A 23,232-nucleotide genomic window follows, 5' to 3' on the forward strand; every position below is an offset into this window, starting at 1 on the left:
ATTTTAAGTTGTCTGAATCTATTTTTGATAGCATCCAAAGAAAGGCAAAATTAGAGTCAAATGATGTGTTAAGTAGAGGTTAATTAGTTGTATCTAAAATAGCGCCTATATAAAATAAAACTGGCATTCACCTCATCTCAAATTGCTGCAAATGTTGATTTGCATTAGAATTTTTCACTATTTAAATTACTAAAGTGTAGAAATACCACATTTCTCTAATGATTGAATTCCCTGATGTGCTCTAAGTCAGAGTGGTAAGGAAAACCGTTCCTGCGTAGCTCTCTCTCTCTGAGAGCAAACCTACCAGCTCCTCAGGGGCACAAAGCCCTGAGCAGGCACCTGACGAGAACTCACCTGGTTGGGGCTCCTGACAGCCCCCCCAGCTGGGGGGTGAGGTGGGGAGAGGTGGGCTTGCAGCACCCCTGCGCAGCAGTAGAGTGGCCTGAGACCTTGGTGGGAGTCGGTGAACTGCTGACGGGTAACTCTGTGAAAGTCCTTAGGACGTGAGGCCTCCAAGGCCCGGCTGCCCTGCGAGTGGAAGCCAAGCTGATTTCTAACGTGGTGGGGCTTTACATGTGCCTGCGGCGTGGGAGAGTCTGGTGGCCTATACGCGTAGGCGTCATTAGTAACTTGCCTTGTGATTTTGCACAGATTACCCGTGAGGGAGTTGGACGTCATAATCTCTAACAAGTTCTGATATGAAAATCCGGTCATGGAATAAAGAAGACTATTCAGAATCCTCAGTCAAGGGTTTTGTACAGGGATTGAGTCCAGGGTGCTTTACCACTTTTCCACATCCCCAGTGTTTTTGTTTGTTGGTTTTTTTGGTCTTGAGACAGGGTCTGCCTAACTTGCTGAGGTCCTTCTGCCTCAGCTTCCCAAGTAACTGGGATTACAGGCACGTGCCACTGCACCCAGCTCAAGTTTCCTTTTGTGTGGGGAGTACCAGGGGCACTTAACCCCTGAGCCACATCCCCAGCCCTGTTTAGAATTTTTATTTCGAGACAAGGTCTCATTGAGTTGCTTAGGGCCTTGCTAAGTTGCTGAGGCTGGCTTTGAATTTGAAATCCTCCTGTCTCAGCCTCCTGAGTTGCTGGAACTACAGGTATACGTCCCCACATCCAGCTTCAAATTTTAAGGAAGAATAAAATAATCTGTGTAGTAATTTTCTGGCTTTTGACAGGTCTCTGTGACTTATGTTGAAAATGATAGTTCACCCACATCAACAAGTTGTAACTTGACTGCCAAGGTGAAGTCCAGCTCACCTCTGGTAGCTTTGTGTCAGCTACAAGGGCTGACCCTGAACGACCGCCCTAGTTGAAGCCTTACACGTAGACTGAAGCCACCTGTAATGATCACCGTGGCTTCTGCCATAATTGAAGTGGGAAGTTAATGTGCCAAGTGTCTAAAAATCCTTTGAGCATCTGAAATTTTGGGGAATTCATTCTCAACACCATGAAATAGTTGGGAAAAAGCAGAGGGCAGATGCTTCCAGAGCGTGTGTGCCTTTCGGGGAACTGAGACACCCACGTGTGGCTCAGGGCCACCTCTGTGCTCGCTGCAGGAGGGCGTCGGGGAAGGCTGCCTGCAGAACTAACACGTTACGCCGCCTCTCTGTCGCCAGGATGGTGCTGCTCGGCTGGAGTGTGCTGTGGCTGCTGCTGCCTCTTGGCTCCAGGGCCCAGAAGCTGCCCACTCGAGATGAGGAGCTTTTCCAGATGCAGATCCGAGACAAGGCGTTTTTCCACGACTCATCAGTCATTCCAGATGGAGCCGAGATCAGCAGCTATCTCTTCAGAGACACACCTAAAAGGTACCCTCCCTGCCGCAGCTCTGTCCGTCCGTGAGCTGCTGGGGCCTCCTCCCTAGGGAAGTGCCTTGCAGATCCAGCCTGGATGGTTGCTCCCATGAGAAAGAAGGGTGGCCAAGGTGGGCTGAGGGAGGCCGCTGATCTTTGCTGACCAAGGCCTCCTTTGGGTGGAAGAGGAACCTTGGCACCATTTCACGCTCCAGGAGGATTATTTTCTCATTTTCAGGACTGTCGGATTAAAATGCAGTTCGTTGAATATATATGTTTGTTCAAGGGTTTGCATTGAGGTTTACAAGGGTTATGTTTGTTTACCAAATATGATCCAATTTTGAGAGAATGAAATCAAACAGTGACTAAAAATTAATACTGTTCATTTCCTTTAGTCCAACATCATCAATAGATTGGGCTCACGTGATAGTTTTAAATATTTCAACCCTAAGAATTTACAGATGTGTGTGCATACATCATATAAATTCTATGTAATAGACCAATTGTTAGGGAAGTGCCACAGACTGAATCACTGCAAACACACCCAAGGCTCAGCAGAAACAGAGAGAACGCAGAGAGAACGGCAGCAGACCTCCTCTGAACTGCAAGTTTATAAGTCAGAGTCTAGGTTATGCATCGGGGTGGGCTCAGGTGGAGAGCAAGCTTCAAAACCTCAAGGACCACACGGCAAGGGGCGGGGGAGTGAGTGCATTGCCACCGGCTCCTGGGGCTGGCGGCCCCTATACTCAGAAAGGGAGCTCTGTGGTCCGGGCGCAGGAGGGTGTGGTCCGCCTCTGGGTGAGTGGGCTCTTGCAGGAGGGGGCGGGGTGTGGGAGCAGGGTAAGGTGTCTGGGCAGAAGTGGGGTCAGCTTGACTCAGCTTCTTAGTTAACCCTGGTCACGTTAACAGGAAACACGGATTTGATCTATAGTTGCTCACTTTGCCCTTCTCCAGCCCCTTCATAGTTCACCTTGGGGTAATTACATTTCAAAACCAGTTTCTCCTTTGACGCTGTGACACCTCGCCTGGCATTCCAAGAGACAAAACTGTCTGCTTCCACCGTGATCCCTTTCCAGATCACGGAGGACGAGGCGCAGCGGTGGTCCTTTTAGTTCAGAGGCAGCCCCTCTGCTGAGAGCCCTGTCCTGTGGTGGTCACTGGGAGGGAGAGCAGGGGATCGGTTTCCCTGTGGTGACGAGAGGGAGCAGGAGGACGGAAGGTTGGGGTGAATTTGTCCCATGTACTCTGCTCTGGCACCAGTGCCCCATGGTTAATGGAATCCACTCACAGCGGGAAGGTTTGGGTACTTCTCCTTGCATAGTGCCAGAAAAATTACTTGGTTGTATCTGCTTCTTTGTAAAATAGAACGACGCAGCTGCGGGTATGTGGTTGGTGCCCTCGGTGCAGCCTGGGCGAAGGATCAAAAGTCTGCTCTGCACAAAGTAGGCTGAGCTTAAAATCAAGACTGCTGACCCTTCCCTTCAGAGAGGGGAGTGGTCCATGAACCTCCCGGCTTGTCAGCAGGTCAATCATCTAGCTGTTCTCTCTGGCTGATTGGCGGCTGTTTTACAACTAGCTGTTTTGTTTTTATAGGGTCTTCAGTTTGTTTTCCCTTTGCCCACCCCACCCTCTGGCTCCAAATTCCTCTCTGGACAGTGAGGGAAAAATACACTTTGACTCAACTCTGTCCCTCAGAGAGAAGGGATTCCGGGGGTGCACGTCCTCAAGTGGACTACTGAGGTGCACACGGTGCTAGGGTTCTCCAGCCAGGTCACTCATCAGTGATCCCCTCACTGGGAAGTGCCCTTCCAGGCCCTGAGCCCGCAGAGGTCTGCTAAGTGCTGGGAAGTGAAGTCTCAGTGGCCTCTGGGAAAGGGTGTCCTCACAAACTGCAGCAGGTGCCCAGAGAACCAGTGCAGGACCCTGGGGTCCGTGGGAACCTGACCCTGTGTGGGTGGAAAACAGAACAGCCAAGGAAGAGATGGTCTCCAGGAGACATGGGTCAGGCCTCGCCGCAGAGCGGGGAGGGGTCTGCAGGTGAGGCCAGCCCCGGGAGGAAGGCCCCAGGCAGGAAGCCCCGTGTCCCGGGACAGCGAGGGGCTGGGGCCGTGGCAGAGCGAGGAGGGTCTCGGGAGACCTTGCCGCTCAGGGCCTCGTGCTCTGAGTGAAACAAGCCGCTCGCGGGGTCTCAGGCCGAGTGGGGGCCGTCCACAGGCTTAGGTGATCGTGTCCCTGGAGGGAGGGAAGGTCCACAGGGTCGCTGGGGTCGGGAGGCCAGCAGGAGGCTCAGGCAAGGGGCGCTGGAGACTTGGCCGGGTGGCCACACTGTGGATCAAGGCGTCAGATTCTGGGTCTGTCTGACAAGTGGAGCCTGAAGTGTCTGCTGATCCATCCTGCCTGGGGGGGGACGGTCAGCAGGCTCCATGCCTCTGTCCTGACAGGCAGGTGGTGGGACTCCTCCTCTACTGCCAATGGGGGACTGCAGGGGAAGCTGACCTTGGGGAGAGAACCAGGCTCTGGAGTGGGCGTCTGAGGCGTGGAGTGGGCGTCTGAGGCCTGGAGTGGGCGTCTGAGGCCTGGAGTGGGCGTCTGAGGCCTGGAGTGGTCGTCTGAGGTCTGGAGTGGGCGTCTGAGGTCTTTAGTGGGCGTCTGAGGCCTGAAGTGGGCGTCTGAGGCCTGGAGTGGTCGTCTGAGGCCTGGAGTGGGCGTCTGAGGCCTGAAGTGGGCGTCTGAGGCCTGGAGTGGTCGTCTGAGGCGTGGAGTGGACGCATGAGGCGTGGAGTGGGCGTCTGAGGCCTGGAGTGGTCGTCTGAGGCGTGGAGTGGACGCATGAGGCGTGGAGTGGGCGTCTGAGGCCTGGAGTGGGCGTCTGAGGCCTGGAGTGGTCGTCTGAGGCGTGGAGTGGTCGTCTGAGGTCTGGAGTGGGCGTCTGAGGTCTGGAGTGGGCGTCTGAGGCGTGGAGTGGGCGTCTGAGGCCTGGAGTGGGCGTCTGAGGCCTGGAGTGGGCGTCTGAGGTCTGGAGTGGGCGTCTGAGGTCTGGAGTGGGCGTCTGAGGTCTGGAGTGGGCGTCTGAGGCGTGGAGTGGGCGTCTGAGGCGTGGAGTGGGCGTCTGAGGCCTGGAGTGGATGCCTGAGGCCTGGAGTGGGCGTCTGAGGCCGGCGTCTGAGGCCTGGAGTGGGCGTCTGAGGCCTGGAGTGGGCGTCTGAGGTCTGGAACTCACTCTGTGTCTTAGAGAGGATGGTAAGAAGGTGGCTGTACCTTGGATTCAGGTTCAGGTTGACAGGTCAAATCTGTTAGCACACAGGAGGGAAAGCCGATCTGGGTGAGGTCACACGGGGCAAGGGAGACAGAAGGGGTGTGAGGGCAGGGGGAGCCAGTGGGGAGGGACTGAGGTGTTGGACAGCAGGTGGGTGGTGAGTACAGAGAGAGCAGGGAGGTGAGGGGTCCTCAGCACCGCCGCCGTGCACAGGAGGGAAACCCCACTTTTCTTTGCCGTGGACCCAGGGAGCAGCTCCTTAGGGCTCACTGCAGCAGGACACGCAGCATTTACAGCTGGGCCACATTGTGATCTTTATTCCCCTTTAAAAACCTTCTGAGGCATTATGCAAACAACCCTCAGGGGAAGACTTTGCCTCGTGTCTTTAAAATTCTGTTTTAAAATCATCAATGCGTTCAATTGAACAGGAAGTTTCCGTGATCAAGGAAAGATAGAGGTGCGCCCTCCCACTGTCAGACAGGGGCCTTCATTTTTAAAACTGTCTCTGAAATGTGAGCCTCGTCCACAGAGGTGTGGACAGTAGAACCAGGAGCAAGCGTCTCAGGAGGACAGGTCTGCCACACTGGGGCTTGGTGTCACCCCCTTGTTGGTGGCCACCCAGCTAAGCCCCTGAGACGCAGTCGAGGGTGACGTGAGCGGAGGCTCCTCTGGCTCTCTGTCTTTCCTTAGGTCTCCTGGACTTGCTGACGGTGCGTCTGGTCTGCCCTTCCCCAGGTACTTCTTTGTGGTTGAAGAGGACAATACTCCACTCTCGGTCACGGTGACGCCCTGCGATGCGCCCTTGGAGTGGAGGCTGGGACTGCAGGAGCTGCCCGAGGACAGCAGCGGGGACAGCTCAGGTGAGCAGCGGCCCTGGTGAGGGCTGGGGAGATGGTCCAGCCAGGCAGCAGGGCACCGGGCTCCCGAGAAGCTGCAGCCGGAGAGGGGGAGGAGGGAGAGGAGGAAGGAGCCAGGAGAATCTGCCGGCGTGCTCTGCTGGCCCCTGTGGCTACCTGCTGTCCCCCTGGACGGTAGGCCCCCGGGGGCTTTGAAAGCTACCCTGGCTTGGTTTCTCCCTCAGATGCCATGACTTAACCGCCCTGGGCGGTCCTTCCAGAGTTGGGGAATGTGAGATCTCACACGTCTGGCTTTCAGTCTGCGGTGAGATGGCCAAGGTTCCCTCCTGTGCTGGTGGTCAGGCCTTCATCAGGCCCTGGCACGTGCCAGCAGTGTCGAAGGATGGCCAAGTCAGGTGGCTTTGCTACTCCCCACACATCTGGACACCGAGCCTCAGCTGCTCGGACAGGTACTTGAGTTTCTGGCTTAATTGGGTTGTCCACTCCTGCTGATGACAGTGAGATCGGCGAGCTGAGCCACACCCATGTGCGCTGGCCTTTGGGCAAGCTGACTGATGGTCAGGATCAACTGTCTCTAACAAGTTTGAAGCTCTGGACCTAACAATTATAGGTAACCTAAAAAATTATAGGTGATCTATACCTAACTAGATTTTGTGCTGAAGAAATACATCCATACAAGCCAAATACTCGATAAGGTGGTATTCGTAATGGTCACACATCAAGCAACCGTATTATTTTTTATGACATCAAATTGAAGGAGGAAAACAGGATGCAAAAACTAGTGGTTCGTCTAGATCCGTTTGTGCATGAGAAGAAACTTACTAACCTATGGAGAAAACAGGAGCCAGTGACCCCAACTGCACTTAGGCACTAGGAGAAGGAGGCGTGGAGTAGCGCACGGCGGTGAAGAGGCGGTTCCCTGTGTCACCTTCTGCACCGCCTCAGTGCTCTGTGAGGAGTGTGCGCTCTCTTTGTCGTGGAGAGCCAGGTGAGAACCGACAGACCACGTGACCTGTAGCCCCTGCTTTGCTCCTGTCTTGCAGGTGACCCCGAGCCCCTCGAGCAGCAGAGGCAGCAGATGACACACGAGGAAGGCATGGAGCTGTTCTCCTACAAGGGCAACGCCGTGGAGTCCTTCGCCTCCTCCAGTTCCCCCGCGGGTCTGTACCAGCTGGAGCTCCTCTCCACGGAGAAAGACACGCACTTCAAAGTGTACGCCACCACAACTCCAGAGTCGGACCAGCCGTACCCGGAGCTGCCTTACGACCCCCGAGTGGACGTGACCTCCCTGGGGCGCACCACGGTCACGCTGGCCTGGAAGCCGAGCCCCACGGCCTCCTTGCTGAACCAGCCCATCCAGTACTGCGTGGTCATCAACAAAGAGCACAATTTCAAGAGTCTCTGTGCAGCAGAAGCCAAGCTGGGGGCGGACGATGCCTTCATGATGGTCCCCAAACCTGGTCTCGACTTTAGCCCCTTCGACTTTGCCCATTTTGGGTTTCCTCCCGACCACCTGGGCAAAGAACGCAGCTTCCTGGCAAAGGCTTCTCCCAAGTTGGGCCGTCCCGTGCACCCCAGGCCCAAGGCGGACATTCAGAAAGTCTGCATAGGCAGCAAGAATATCTTCACCGTCTCCGACCTGAAGCCGGACACGCAGCACTACTTCGACGTCTTCGTGGTCAACACCAACACCAACATGAGCACCGCCTACGTGGGCACCTTTGCCAGGACCAAGGGGGAGGCCAAGCAGAAGACCCTGGAGCTCAAGGACGGCAAGGTGACGGACGTGTTTGTCAAGAGGAAGGGGGCCAAGTTTCTCCGCTTTGCTCCTGTCTCTTCCCACCAGAAAGTGACCTTCTTCATCCACTCTTGCCTGGACGCTGTCCAGGTCCAGGTGAGAAGAGACGGGAAGCTGCTTCTGTCCCAGAATGTGGAGGGCATCCGGCAGTTCCAGCTGAGAGGAAAACCTAAAGCCAAGTACCTCGTCCGCCTGAAGGGAAACAAGAAAGGGGCTTCCGTGCTGAAGATCCTGGCGACCACAAGGCCCGGCAAGCAGTCCTTCCCCTCTCTGCCCGAAGACACGCGCATCAAAGCCTTTGACAGGCTCCGCACCTGCTCCTCGGCCACAGTGGCCTGGCTGGGCACGCAGGAGAGGAACAAGTTCTGCATCTACAGGAAAGAGGTGGACGACAACTACAGCGAAGACCAGAAGAAGAGAGAGCAGAACCAGTGCCTGGGACCGGACACCAGGCCCAAGTCGGAGAAGGTCCTCTGCAAGTACTTCCACAGTCAGAACCTGCAGAAGGCGGTGACCACAGAGACCGTCGGAGGTCTGCAGCCCGGCAAGTCCTACCTGCTGGACGTCTACGTCATCGGACACGGCGGGCACTCCGTGAAGTACCAGAGTAAAGTCGTCAAGACCAGGAAGCTCTGCTAGGTCCCGCGGGAGGGACCCCAAGTCACTTTACCTGTTGATTGACAGCTCCCACAGCCGAGAGAAGTCGTCACCTGTGCTTGTGCCACCGAAGGCAGGAGAGCCAGGGATGCTGATGTTTACATAGCAGCAGAGAGACCTGCTCCAGCGCCCCAGGTCACCTTGTGTGCGTCCGACATCACTGGACGTCAAAGACACAGCCCGCCTGGGAGAAACTGCCGCCCCTCGCTCTGTCCACTGCATGAACTGCTTCTAAATTATTTTATTACCTAAAAGTCTAAAGTACGCCATTCATTGCACACATCCACAAAGGCAAATCATCCCTCTCTATAGACGCTAGGAGATTTATATATATATATATATATATACACACATAAATTATTTTATAAAGTCCTGTTTTAAATGTCAGTGTTTCTATGATTGTAAACTATTAAATTCTTTTGCTGTTAAAGGACAGATCTAATCTAAGTATTCTTAAGTGGACAGCCCTCTAGTAATTTACATATTACTATTGTAAATTCTTATTTGTTGAGTAAAAGGTTTAAATTCTGTATGTATCTCATGTACAAAGTCGACACACATTATATTCGTGTACATAAAATTAAAGATATTAGATTATGTACTGTCCATTTTTCCCGAGCAGTGACTCTGATGTATCCAATTTCTAATCTGACTCTAAAACTGAGCCTTTCTGTAGTTTGACACTAAAATCGCCCACTTTTCAGTGATTAAAAGGGGATGCTGTGTCTCTACAGTTACACTGGCCCTAGAACAGCTATGAACATGTGTGTTTCCACATTGAATGGCAGTCAGCAGTTGTGAGTGGTCAGAGCCACGAGCGCTTGAGTTAAAGGAACAGGAGCACCAAACCCTGTCACCTCGCGAGCAGTCGCAGACGTTCCCATGATCCAGAGCACATCACATTTCAAAGTGCAGGACCAGGATGTCCCTAGCACCTTCCATCTGCCCGAGTCTTAGCAAAACAATCATTTTGACCTTTAGCTGATGCGACTTAGCAAACAGCAACTAGGACTTAGAGCAGAACACGTGTGCGTACAAAGCTGCTGGTTTTTGTGGGTTTTTCAAAAAGCAACTGGGTGTCAGATGCAATCTAGGCAACTAATAGCAGAAACTGTTTATCCAATTCCACAGCAGGCAGTGCTAGGCGCCCGTGCTCCAGGGGTCTGTTCCCAAATCCCCAGGTGTCGCGGGGACCAAGAAGGGTCTGGAAGTCGCCACGTCTGGCTGATCTGACTGCAGGGATTCTGTTACTGCCGTCATCTCCTTTTCCCATCCATAACCCCGGGGTGACAGATTTGAATGGTGGTGTTAGATGTCCTTTGCCATCTTTTGTAGAGTTCCCCCAGCTGATTAGAAGGTCCTAAGACCACAGTGGGGACAATGTGACCCTTCCCCTTCTCACTAACCCTGGTGCTGGCCCGGCCTTTCGGTGCCATTTTCCTGAGCAGCATTCTGTAGGGTAGAATCATGACGCTACCGTGGTAGAGGTGGCGGTCCCTATGAGGGGTGCGCTGCCGGACAAAGGAGAAGATGTCCCCCAGGAAAGCCCAGAGGCACGCCAGTCCAGGAGATGGACACATCTGCACAACAGGATGGCACCCGAAGGTTTCAAAGGATGAAGGTCACGTACCCAGGGTCACACAGGTAGCCCCAGAAGGAGAGACTCAAACTGACCACAACCCAGATGCCGTGCCTAAGTTGCAATCACGGGGCCTTGGGGGCAGGATCAGCCTCTCCAGTTCCTCACATGACTGACAGAGCCGGTGCTAATGCGGTGTGGTGAGTCCACCCATTATCGCTGCTCCTGAGGGCGACAGCTTTAGCTCAATATTGCCTAATGACAGGGAAGCCCTGGGACCGGGCCGGGTCCAGGTAACCAAGCTTTTACTCTTCAGCCAGCGGCAGTGGGGGTTTCTTCATAGCCTGGATCAATGTGAGAATTCTCTCATGGCCCCAGTGAATTTGCCATTTTTAAATCTTAGGAAAACGAAATGCACATTGTGAATTTCTATCATTGATGCATGGGTAAACCTAGCTCCTGTAGTTACTAAAGTGCTTAGGTTTTAGGAAAATTCTGGTAAGCTAGAGGCAAGAAAGAAAAACTTGTTCTTAATTAACAAAAGAACTAGAAAAGGAAATCCCCAGCCTGACTGCCCGACCTGGCCTGGACAGTCTCCCAGCCCAGGAGGCCCATGCCACAGAGGAGGGAGGGTCTTCAGGACTTTGAGCTCACCTCCTGGCTATTCAAGTGCAAAAAAAAAAAAAAGACCCAAGAGAGAAGTAAAACCTTCTCATACCAAACAGCTAAGTTGTGGCTTTGTCCAGACTCTGGCATCCTAACCAGAAGAGAAACCACCAATTATGTGTAAAGAAGAATCATTTAGGTTTATTTTCCAAAAAGAAATAGACTTTTTGTGTCATTTATCATTTCCAGCCAACATATTCTTCGAGACCATTTCAGATTTCCTTAAGAATGTGTGTTGCCTGTAACGGACTACTTCAAATTTGTGAAAAAAAAATGGCCATTTTGTTATTTTTAGAGACACAAAGTGTTTCTAATCTATGCGTGTATGCACACAAACTTGAGATAGTAAGATCATTAGTAAGATCATGGCTTTAATGATCAGCTCTGTTTCTGTGAATTGAAAACTATTCAGAATCTATAAACAGTTGTAGCAGATTATTTTCTAGATTAAATTACTCTATAATCATGTCTAGATTAATTTTTAAAACAGCCTTAAAGGATCAGGGTTAAAATGGATCATGCATTCTTGATTTTTGTTAGAACACACTGGAAAAAAATCATAACTTCAGGATCCCAAATAGCCAAAGGATGATCCCTCAATTTAAAAACTCAGAGATGCATTTCAGAGTTTGAGGAATGCTCGCAGGTTCTTCGTGTTCTGTGACCTCCTCTGAAACCACCCACACAGGCTTTGTGACACGGGTCAAGGGATCTGGTGGACCTAAGGATCCCAGGGTCCTTTCAGCAGCTCACCAATCTTTCCAGAACTTGTGCTCTCCTGTCCCATTTTCCAGCTGGGGACACTGAAGCCTGCTTGATACCAGCTCCTGTGGTCCCATTCAGCGTGCCAGGACGTCGCGAAGGCACGTCTTCACTGTGGGCAGCCCACACAGCTTTCCCAGAGTTGCCTCCGCGCACTGGTTGACGCTGAGTGAGACTCACATCTGACGGGTTGTCTGGAGACCTCCCCCCGCGTGCCCGCTCTGACGTGGCGTGCCACAGATGAAGCCCTCGGGGAAATGCCCTTGGCTTCTGTCCCTAGGACTCTCTTGCACTGAACTGGGCTGAGGAACCAGGAGGCATCAGACACACTCAGCGTCCTGTTCTCCCCTGAGAATTCTGGCCGGAGCAGCACACCGTGCTGGGGGGTGTGGGCCTCAGCTGCTGTTGTGAGAGGGGGAAGCCGAGAGAGGAGAGCAGACAGAGGACATGTATGTGCAGAGAGGCCCAGTTCATCTGCTCACTGTCTCTGAGAAGCCTGAGAGATGGAGGAAAGCAAGGGGTCTCACGCGGCCTGGCTTCATGAAGGCTTTGGATTCTGTCCTGCGTGCCCCTCGGGCGGGCAGTCCTGACCTGGAGCACCACCCTCTCCTGTAAAGCCCGAGACCCTTCCCATTTCCTGGGAGTGTTCCTCCCACATCTGGACGCGATTTCCTTCCCTTCTCCTGACATTCCTCCTTCCCAGCCTCTGAGAAACAATCTTGGTAATCAAAATTTGGAATGTCTTTTTAGATCCACCCGTCTATCTCTTGAAAATGTATTTTAAAATATTCTTTTAAAGTGCAAAAGAAACAAAGGCTTTTGATTTCCAAAACAGTTGGCCCAAGCTTGAAGAGTTCAAGGTCTTAGGCTTGGTGACACTCTTGTCATTGTTTAGATTCCACCAGACACAGGCCGGGAGGAGGGGACAGTGCAGGGCAGGACACCCAGGACCTGGGGAAAACACCCACTAAAAACCAAACCAAGAAGGAGATAGCCACTGAGGCTCGCCCTCTGCTGTGCCGAGAGGACCTCGGGCAGGGGAGGTGGTCCTGGAACCTGAAAATGCAGGCTACAGATCTGAGCTAGCCTCCCGGGACACAGCCACGTCCCTGCCTCCTTGAACCTGGGAGCCACTTCCAAATGGCAGTGGCCGTGTAGGAGCAGGGGAGCAGAGGTCGGAGCGGACCAGCCCTGGCTGTGGGTGGTGAGGTCCAGGCAGAACAGTCTGGGAAACACAAGGTCTTGCAGCAGAGAGCGGTGATCGAATGTGCGTTTCTTATTGTCAGTTTACGCAGCAGTTTTAAAATATTGCTCTCCTCTCTCCTCCCATGAATACCTGCCAAGAGTAATATCCAATCAGATTACTGTGAAATAAGCACATACCCACTTCTTGCCTGCAATTCCTTCCTGGTGCAATTCCTCCAACTGCATAAATAGGACAGCACAGAACAGAGGAATAGTCGTTTCAAGATCACTTCAAAACCCCCAGAATGTCCATATTTAATCTAACTCTTGCAGCATTGTGCTCATGAGGAAAAGAAGTTCATAATAGACAGAACCAATTAGTACATAGCTGGCACAGAGGTGACACTGTTTCTGTCAGCTCTTCACTGCTGTGACCAAAAGACCTGACAAAAACGACGAGAAGGTGTTGGGGGCTCACAGTCTCAGGGACCTCAGTCCACAGATGGCCGATTCCATCCCCCAGGGCCTGAGGTGAGGCAGGACATCATGGCGGAGGTGCATGGCAGAGGAACGTGGCCGGGGACACGGAGCCAGGAAGCAGAGAGAGCTCTGCTCAACAAGGACAATATGTGCCCCAAAGGCACACCCCTGGGACCCACCTCCTCCAGCCACCTCCTACCTCCTACAACCACCACCCAGTTCATCCCATCGGTGATTAACTCACTGATCGGGATGAGGCTCTCATAACCGCGTCACTTCTCCTCTGAACCTTCTTGCATTGTGTCACCCGTGAGCTTTGGGGGACCCTCACATCCACACCGTAACAGACTGCTCACTCTCCTCCTTTCATAAGATGTTCTCTGACTTAGCACAGGAGCTGACACGTGGGCTACTCAGCGGGTCGGCTGATTCAGGCAGGAGTTAGAAGCACTCACTGCCCAGGAGATAGGGGAGCGCCTCGTGGCCTCTGCTGTACTGGCCTCGTTTGTGCCTCTGCAGGTCCACACCCCAGGACCGGGTCAGCTGATTCCACAGGGACAGCAACAGACAGCTTGGTCTCTGGGCCATCGGGGAAGGGGACCCACACAGCCACACGTGTGGCCTTTTTGCCCTGGTGGAGTTCCCATGCATCAAGCAGCTGTGAGGAGCCCAGCACATCCATGTTTCCTGCTTTTTCCGGTTGTAGTAACAACTCCAAGTGGGCGGTACACACACATAAACAATATTTAAATAGCAAAGTAAAATTCAACCCATGTTCTAATGGCAAAATGTCGTTTTCAAAACATTTTTTAAAAACTCCTATGGTCGACCACTCTTAGATGACATTTGTGTCCCCTGCCCGCTGAGTGAAGGCTGCCAATCTTCCTCAGATAAAGGAAGAACGCACAATCATGAACTCCTCTGAGGTGTCCCTGGGTGATCTTCAGCTGTGGAGAAAGACAGTCAGCTGTGAATTCTCTACCAGTCCCGACGACTAAGAGCAGAGAGCTGTGCTTCAGATACAGCTCAGCCCTGAGCAAACTTGACCACTCCAAATACCAAACCCCGTTCCTTTGCCAAGTCCACGGGCAGGGTTCCGGGAGGCCTGAGCTGCAATGTGCAGATGAATACTTCGTTCTGGGGGGTTTGGTGCCAAAGCCTACAGAATACTTAGGTTCTCCTGGGGAAGTCTTGGAAGAACAGAACTTCTGTTTTTGATATCTCTGAGGACTTGAAGCAGCTCTTCCAGGACTTACTGGCTCTCATGAAGGTCGCTCCTGCTTTAAAAGTCTCTTGGTGGCTGACTTATATTAAAAAGAGGAAAAGAGCCTGTTTTGACTCCTCTGAGTTTTCTCTACTCTACAGAAGTTATGCAAATTAATAAAAGAAAGAACAGCGGTGAGAAGGGCATAGACATGGGACTGTGGGTATTTTTCTTCACATTCTGTGGACATGAGTCCTCTGGTTTGTAAAATGAGAAGGGCAAGATCTCCACGCCTCCTCTGGGAAAAGCAGGACACTGACCTGTAAGTCCATGCTGAGCGCCGAGCACTGGAAGTTGTCTTTCACCCCCATAATGGCCCCCAGTGAAGACTTTTCCGTGGTCTTCTTGAGCAGACCAAAGAACTAAGCAATTACATACTGTGCTCAGTCACAAAGTCCACACAAGGCGAGGCGGGAATTTGTACCCAGATGCATCTGACTCCAGATGTATGCATCTTTCCCAGTCCTCCTAGGCAGCTGTAAGCACTAGTGCTTGTCAATGAACCAGAATTCACCAGAATAGAATTCATGAGGTGCAGACTGATAAAAAGAAAGGAGAAAGTTAAGTGCATTCAAGACTGGCCTGGACATTTAGAATAAATTGTCTTTGACATGGACAAATGAGAGCTAGAGTCAGAAGAGAAATAGCCAACAGGGTATCGTTAAGTTCCTCTTGGGTGGACGTTCCCTGTCTTATAGCATCTTACACTACAACAGCCTTGCTTGCTACCTGCCTACACCTAATTACATAGAAGTTGCTGTGATACTTACCTATGATGTAATAATGTCAATAAAACTTTATTTAATGCCTTTGTGCTTTAGAGTACACAGAGTTGTCTGGGATCGTCTTTGTTTTGCTTCTGTTCTGCCCTTGCACACATTCACTTTCTTTTGTTTGCATTTTCTGAAAGCAGTTATCTGTGGGGCCTTCGATGTATGCCCAGCCCCGAGTTGGAGGTCACCTGCTGGGCTAAGGCCGGGTCTTAACCCACAAGATCACCTCAGGAGGTGGGTGCTGCTATTTTCTGCCTTTCACTGGTGAAGAAATTGAGGAACAGAAAAGTGAAGTAACGTTCCCAGTGTCACCCAGCTAATAAGAGAGTGGCCCTGAGTCAGACTGGGAATTGGTTGTAGTCAGGCCAAGGCGGAAGGGACACGTCTCACCTGCGACCTTTGGGAAGGAGCCCGCTGCCTCCCAGAGGCGCTGGCAGAGATCTACTTTCAGAGTTTGATAGACTGGGGTTCCTTCTAGGAGGACTCGTTTTGAGGGCACATGGGTGCTTGTGGTTGGAATTCTCCTGAGTCCCTTTACTACACCTTCATTCCCCTGTACATTGTTTTTTGTGTTCTTGGCGCTTAAGACGCTCACACAGGCGTGAGATCCTGGATCCCAACCTCAGCTCAGGGAAGACGCTCAGATGCACGGCCACTGCCTCTTCCGGGCCACACACCTGCTGGTGGGCCTGTGCCCTGTGTGGGAGAGGAGAGGGCAGAGGACAGGATGCAGGGGGCCCTCGACCTGCGAGCTGCTCCACATGGCTCCCTTGGTCCAGCTTTCCTGTACAGTGGGAAGGAGGGACCAAGTCCACGCTGCCACTTCTGCACACCGCCAGCTGAAAACGACGTCTTCTAGCAGCGAGCGCTTGTTTAGACAGGCCTCGGCCTCCAGGGTGACCACAGCACTGCCCGTGGCTTCAGCCTGCTCTGACTGCTGTCCAGGGAGAGAGCCTTGAACAGTCCTCTGGCTCTGGCGTTTCCTCCCTGTTCCAAACACAACATTGTCATAGCACATTTTTGTTGTGAACGGTTATACCCAACAGCTTGGCAACCAGCTTCTTCCATTGGGCTTATATTTCGGCCCACGTCCCATGCCAGCACCACCTCATTGAAAGAAAAACACTGGTGCCCTGTGGTGCTTTTGGGTGGAGGTGTGGTCCCTTGCAGGCAGAGGAGGCCTGACCCAGGGCCCTACCAAGCCCGCCTGGGTTCCACACCGAGCCCCCAGGCTGCTCTTGGGGATACTCTTGCATACCACCTTCCTCTCCAGGGAAGAAAGATGCTTCCGGAAACCGTGAAACCATTTCCATCTCCAGCCCCTAGAACTGCAGGGCGCTCCCCTGTTGATGCAAAACAGCCCTGAGGGCAGCACATGCTATTCCAAGAACCAGACAGATGTAGTTAGGCGTCAGTTCCAAGAAAATGTTCCTACAGTGCAGTTTAAGTGGGTTTTACCTTCCCATTTACATTGGGACCCTTTGAGGTGATCCCAGGACTGCTCCACAGGGTCGGGCTGACGTCTGGGAAGGGCCCCGAGGTTCCAGCTCACAGACCCCAGTGCTGGTGACACAGTGGGGGAAAGCAGGTCACCCCAGCTTCTCCTCATGATGCAACACCCACCCCCACCCCCGAGTCTGATCCAATGAGAGAGAAGAGACTGTTCTTGTTTTCCTTTTCTCAGTTTCCTTTCCCTGTGGCGAAAGCCCTTGAGTGTTGATGTGGACAGTGCCTCACTGTTGATGGTCAGCCAGAGGCAGGACCCCTCCAGAACCTCCCCAGCTCCTCGCTGCTGCTTCACCACCAGCAAGATGAGCCTCGCTGCTTGTTCTCTCTCTTTCCCGCATTCTCCACCCTCATTTCTCATAGACCTGCTTGACATTTTTTTTCAAATACCATTTCATTATTTTGTTCACTATTTTTTCATGTTTTTCCACTCTGCGAGATTGTGTGTGTGTGTGTGTGTGTGCGCGCATGTGCTCTTACTGCACAGAGGTTTGAAATATATGTACATATATAGGTGTGTGTTTTATATATTCATGTGATTTCACTTTCATTTCAATGGCTTTCTTCTGCACCTGTTTATTCTGAGCCTCATTTGACTTGTGAGTGGTATCATTATACACAGATTGCGTTCCTTTTTAATGCCTGATCTAGTTCATGTTCTTTATTGTTGGTGCTGATGTTCAATAACAATCTCACCATTTCTGTAGAGGTGGCAGTTAGTGTCACAGGTGTCAACGTAGACAGTGGACATTTACCTTAAGGCTGTATCCTATTGCTAACATCAGTGCTGCAACTGGCTCCCTGCTTCCTCTAAGAGGGGCTGGAAAGTGCTGGGATGCTTCAAACTCACATAGTAGAGATCCTGTTCTGAGCAATGCTCACAGCTCAGCCAAGTAACAGCACATCTCACCTCACATGATCTAGCCCCACCTGGGCCTCAGCAATACTTCAACACACAGGATTGGAGAAGAAAAATCCCAAACCAACAACCAAGCTCCAAAGAGCATCAACCAGAGGGGGACCTCACTCCTGGACATCTTCTCGTACATCAAGAATAGAAGATCCAAAACAAAGAGATAAGTACAACAAATGAACATGTATAAACGAGGAAGGGACTTCATCTCAATTGATGCACAAGTCCAACACCTCTGAAAACATGAGGAAACAGGCAACAAGTCTCCCCCCACAGTTCACAATCCCTCAACAAAGGATCCCACAGATTGTGATGTGGACAAAATCCCAGAAAAAGCATATAAAAAACTGATTATTAAAATGTTCCAGGAACTAAAAGAAGATCTAAGGAAGGAATTAAGAGAGCAAATAGAGGAGTTCAAAAGCCATTTTGATAAAGAAATGGAGTTAATGAGAAGAAACTGATTAGAACTCCTGGAAATGAAAGATACAATGAATCAAATTTAAAATTCACTTGAAAACATCACCAACAGATTAGATTGCATAGAAAATAGAACTTCAGGTTTTGAAGGCAGGGCATGTGAACTTCAATACTCAGTATGCAATAAAGGGGAGGGGAAGACATTAATCAGGAACTCTGGGACAGCATCAAGAGAACAACCTGAGAGTCATTGGGATAGAAGAGAACATGGAGATACAGGGTAAAGGCATTAAGAATATCCTCAATGAGATAGTAACAGAAAAGTTTCCCCACATTAGAAATGAGACATCCACATATGGGAGGCATATTGGACCCCCCAATAGACAACATCAGAACAGAGCCTCTCCGCGACACATCATAATCAAAATGTCTAATGTAGAAAATAAGGAAATATATTCAAACTGCAAGACAAAAATGTCCCCAATATCAAATTTAGAGGCAGACCAATAGGGCTCATTTCTGATTCTCATCTCAGACTCTCAGATATGGCTCAGTGGTTAAGCTCTCCTTGGTTCAATCCCCAATACCAAAAAACAAACAAACAAACAAAAACTTCAAAAATCACAACAACAAAAGAACAGAATTAAGTATAGCAAACAAATTAAAATGGCAGGAAGCTTCAAACACATATCCATAATAACACTGAATATAAATGGTCTCAACCCCAATTAAAAGACATAGATTAGCAGGATCAATCAAAAAACAAGATCCAACGATATGCTGTCTGCAAGAGATTCATCTCCTAGGCAGAGACATCCACAGACTGAAGTTACAAGGACGAAGACAAGATTCCATGCAGAAGGAGTCTGAAAACAAGCAGGAGCAGCTATTTTCACTGCTGACAAAGCAGACATCAAGCAAAAGTTTATCACGAGACCTCTGGAGGCCACTATGTACTAGTAAATGACCTCCCCAAAAAAAAAGAGAGAGAGGAGATATGATGGTATAAATATATATGCCCCAAATGTCAGTGCACCTAATCTCTCACACACACACACACACACAAACACACACACACACACACACACACACAAAACGTTAAATCCCAGATGGACCTTAATACAATAATACTGGATCATTTCAACACACCCTTATCATCAAAGGACAAGTCATCCAAAAAACTTTTAAAAATATATTTTCAACTTAAATAATACTATGAATCAAATGAACCTAATAGACATCTACAGAATATTTCACCTCCAACAGCTCAATATACTTTCTTCTCAGCAGCTCATGTAACCTTATACAAAACAAAGCACATTCTAGGTAACAATATAAGTCTTAGTAAATAAAAAACAATTTGAAATAATGCAGTGCATAGCATCAGATCATAAGGGAATGAATCTAGAAAACAATAGTGAGAAAAATAATAGAAACAAAGAAACATGTGGAAATTAAAAAATACTTATTTAAATGAAGAATGAATAAAAGAATAAATGAGAGAAGAAATCAAGAAATTCTAAGAACAATAAGAACAGAGATACAATATATCAAAATCTCTGTCACAGTATGAAAGCAGTTCTATGGAAAAACTTATAGCGTTGAGTGAGTACAGTAAAAATTATGCTTCACTCCAAGACCTTAGAAAAGGAAGAACAAAATAATTCCAAAATCTGTAGGAAGTAGGAAATAATTAAGATCAGAAATGAAATTAAGAATTAATTAATTAATTAATCTCCAGTAGGAGATTACTAGAGCTGATAAATGAATTCAGAAAAGTAGCAGAATATAAGAATTCAACACTCGCAAATCAATAGCTTGCTTATGCTCCAACAGTGATTCTGCTGAGAAAGAAATCAGGAAAACCATTTCATTCACAATAACCTCAAAACCAAAATACCTGGCAATTAATCTAATGAAGGAGGTGAAAGACCTCTCCAATGAAAACTATAGAATACTGAAGAAAGAAATTGAAGATCTTAGAAGAAGGCAAGATCTCCCATGTTCTTTGATAAACAGAATTAATATTGTCAAAATGGCCATACTACCAAAAGCAATATACAGGTTCAATACAATCCTAATTAAATATCAATCTCCATCAAAATGTCTTCAGAGAACTAGAGAAAAACAGTCCTCAAATTCCTTCAGGAGAATAAGAGACCCAGAATAGCCAACACAGTTCTTCATAAGAAGAGCTATGCAAGAAGACCAACATGTGTGATCGCAGGTGACACTACAGAGCTACAGTAACAAAGACACATGGTGTTGGCATCACATAGACATGAACACCACTGACATAGGATAGAAGACTTAGAGGCAAACCCACATGTCGATCCGTCATCTGATACTTGACAAAGGTGCCAAAGATATTTGTTGGAGAAAAAATAGCTTTTTTTAACCAATGGTGCTGGGAAAACTGGATATCCATATAGAAGAGTGAAACTAGATTCCCCATCTCTCACCCTGCACAATCTTCAAATCAAAGTGGATCCAAGATTTAGAAATTAGACCAGAAAACTTGCGGCTGCTAGAAGAAAACCTAGGATCAACACACTGTCTTAAGGAGCAGGCACCGACTTCCTTAACGAGACTCCTAAAGCTCAAGACACAAAACCAGGAATCAGTAAGTGGGACAGCATCAAATAAAAAAGCTTCTGCACATTAAAGGAATTAGTGATTTACAGTGTGAAGAGAGACCTACAGAATGGGAGAATATCTTTGTCACCTGCTCCTCAGGGGATTAATATTCAGAATAGATAAAAACTCAAAAAGCTTAACAACAACAACAACTGCAAAACAAATATCCAAAACACATCCCAATCAACAAGTGGATGAAAGAACTTAACAGATATTTCTCAAAAGAAGAAAACCAAATCCCCAACAGATATATGAAAAAATATTCAACATCTCTAGCAATCAGGGAAATGGAAATCAAAACTACACTTAAGATTTCATCTCACTTCAGCCAGAATGGCAATTATCAAAAACACAAAAAATTATAATGTGCTGACATGGCAGTGCACGCCTGCAATCCCGCAGCTCACGTGGATGAGGCAGGATGATCTCAAGCTTGAAGCCAGTCTCAGCAACTTAGCGAGGCCCTGCCTCAAAAATAAAACATAAAAAATGGTCTGGGGATACAGCCCAGTGGTTAAGCACCCCTGAGTTCACTCAGTGGCGATGATGATGATGATGATGATGATGATGGTCTAATATTCTGGCGAGGATGTGGGGAAAAGCATACACTCATACATTGTGGGGATTTAAATTAGTACAACCTACAACCTCTCTCTGGAAAGCATTATGGAGCTTTCTCAAAAACAAAAAAAGAAAGAAAAAAAAAAAAAGAAAGGGAACCACCATATTACCCAGCTATCCACTCCTTGGTATTTTCTGAATGAACTAAAATCAGGATACCCTAGTGTTACAACCATATCGACGTTTATATCAGCACAACTCTCAATAGCCAAATTATGGAACCAACCCAGATGCCCATCAATATAGATGAATGGATTAAGAAAACCTGGTGTATATACAGAATGGCATTTTATTCAGCCACAAATAAGATTGAAATTATGTCATTTGCCGGTACATGGATGGAAATAGAAAACATGCCACGTGAAATAAGCCAGACTCAGTAAACCAAGGTCAAATATTTTCTCTCATATGTGGAAGCTAGAGCAAAATCAGGGACAGAAGGAGGAGATCCGATATTGTAAAGATAGAGGGAAGATTAAGGGGTGGAGAAAGGGATCGGGAGGGAGGGAGGAGGGACAGGAGGGGAGGAAATGCAGACTGGATTTAACAATCATGTTATGTGTGCAGCTAAATGTACCTTCATGTGTGCCTGTAAAGCATCAATCAAAAATGAACAAGTAAACAAGTAAAAGAAGATTAACAGAGGAAGGGGAATGGGGGAGGAGGGGGGAGAAAGCCGGGAACAGGGACTGAAATGGAGCGAGCCAAACTCCACGCACGTGTGACTCTGTCAAGGTGGACCCGATTACTCTGTGTCAGTCTAACGTGCTGATAGAAAAGCACAATGAAGCACATGAGGGCTGTCTCTATACAGGACCAAACTAGGACTTGGTGGTCCACGGAAAGTGTACAGAAGACGACAGATGATAGCATCTGCCTTTGGGTGAGATAAAATGAATGCTAACATCTGGGTTGTTGTACAAGCCCTGGATTCATATGTATTTACAAACAATGTGCCTTTTATGTAAATATACTGCAGTTGTAAAGTTGCTTGTTAACACCATGTAGAGATTCCCACAGCTTTAACACACGGGGCTTGGGTAATGCTCTTGTGTTGCAGAAGAGAATACCTTTTGAGTCTTCTTTCTCCTATTTCCTTTGGTATTCTTAGGTCATCCTTGCCTCTCATGATTAACTGGGAAAAACTTCTTCTCTCCCTAAGAGACAATGTGTACATGATTAAGAATTCTTGTCTTCATTGGGCATGATGGTGCACACCTATAATCCCAGTGGCTTGGGAGGCTGAGACAGGAGGATTTCAAGTTCAAGGCCAGCCTCAGTAATTTAGTGAGGCCCTAAGCTACACTTAGAGGGGCCTTGTCTCAAAAATTAATAAGAGCTGGGGATCCAACTCAGTGACAAACCACCCCTGGGTTAAATCCTCTGTACCAGAAAAGAAGGAGAAGGAGGAGGAGGAGGAGGAGGAGGAGGAGGAGGAGGAGGAAGAGGAGGAGGAGGAGGAGGAGGAGGAGGAGGAGGAGAATGACGACGACTATTGTTTTCTTACTATTTGATAAAATACAGCTATAACATATTTTATTCTCTTATTTTTTGTGGGTATTATTCCTACTTATTTTATTATTTACTCATTGTTTTATTCACATGTATTTTTTCCCTGACTCAAATTTTAATTCATATTTTCCTTTAAAATTTTCCATTTATGTTAAAATTTCAAATTTATTGCTGCAAAGTTGTTTAGAGTGTTAAGCTACAGTTTTAAAATAGTTTACAGTGTACAGTTTTGTTTGTATCATCATTTTTAAAACAATATTATTTTATTAAGTTTCCCAAGAGCTTGGTTCTTCTACTGTTTGTTGTTTGTCTTATTGTCTCAAAGGGAGCAGCGTCTGGATTCACCCATCTTCTAATGGTTTCTGTGAGTTACATGCTGTTGGTTTCTGATCCATCTTTGTCTTCGTCTCTTTTTCTTTCTTTGCATTGGTGCTGCATCTGGTCACTTTCTCACTGTTCCACTTGTCTCTGGTGTGCGTCTCCTTCCAGGCGCTGGGGTGACTTTCCAAGCACCTTCCCGAGTGTTTACCTGGAGTGGGCTTGTCAAG

At 48.7% G+C, this 23,232-nt stretch overlaps 1 protein-coding gene across 1 annotated transcript; it reads left to right on the forward strand.

The window, feature by feature from the left end:
• Positions 1-1,625: 1,625 nt before the first annotated feature.
• Ndnf (neuron derived neurotrophic factor) lies at positions 1,626-8,400 on the forward strand. Its single transcript, XM_027952320.2, has 3 exons — positions 1,626-1,813; positions 5,790-5,914; positions 6,955-8,400. Exons 1-3 carry the CDS (start codon positions 1,626-1,628, stop codon positions 8,346-8,348), a joined length of 1,707 nt encoding a protein of 568 aa, XP_027808121.2. The 3' UTR covers positions 8,349-8,400.
• The last annotated feature ends 14,832 nt before the right edge of the window (positions 8,401-23,232 follow it).

This window comes from Marmota flaviventris, chromosome 7 (assembly GCF_047511675.1).
Source record: "Marmota flaviventris isolate mMarFla1 chromosome 7, mMarFla1.hap1, whole genome shotgun sequence".
Taxonomy (NCBI): Eukaryota; Metazoa; Chordata; class Mammalia; order Rodentia; family Sciuridae; genus Marmota; species Marmota flaviventris.

Excerpts from the sequence above, each read along its gene's own strand:
- Ndnf (XM_027952320.2), top strand. The coding sequence starts at position 1,626 with ATGGTGCTGCTCGGCTGGAGTGTGCTGTGGCTGCTGCTGCCTCTTGGC. Across the intron at positions 1,814-5,789 it reads TTCAGAGACACACCTAAAAG|GTACTTCTTTGTGGTTGAAG; the intron begins GTACCCTCCCTG and ends GCCCTTCCCCAG. Across the intron at positions 5,915-6,954 it reads CAGCAGCGGGGACAGCTCAG|GTGACCCCGAGCCCCTCGAG; the intron begins GTGAGCAGCGGC and ends CCTGTCTTGCAG.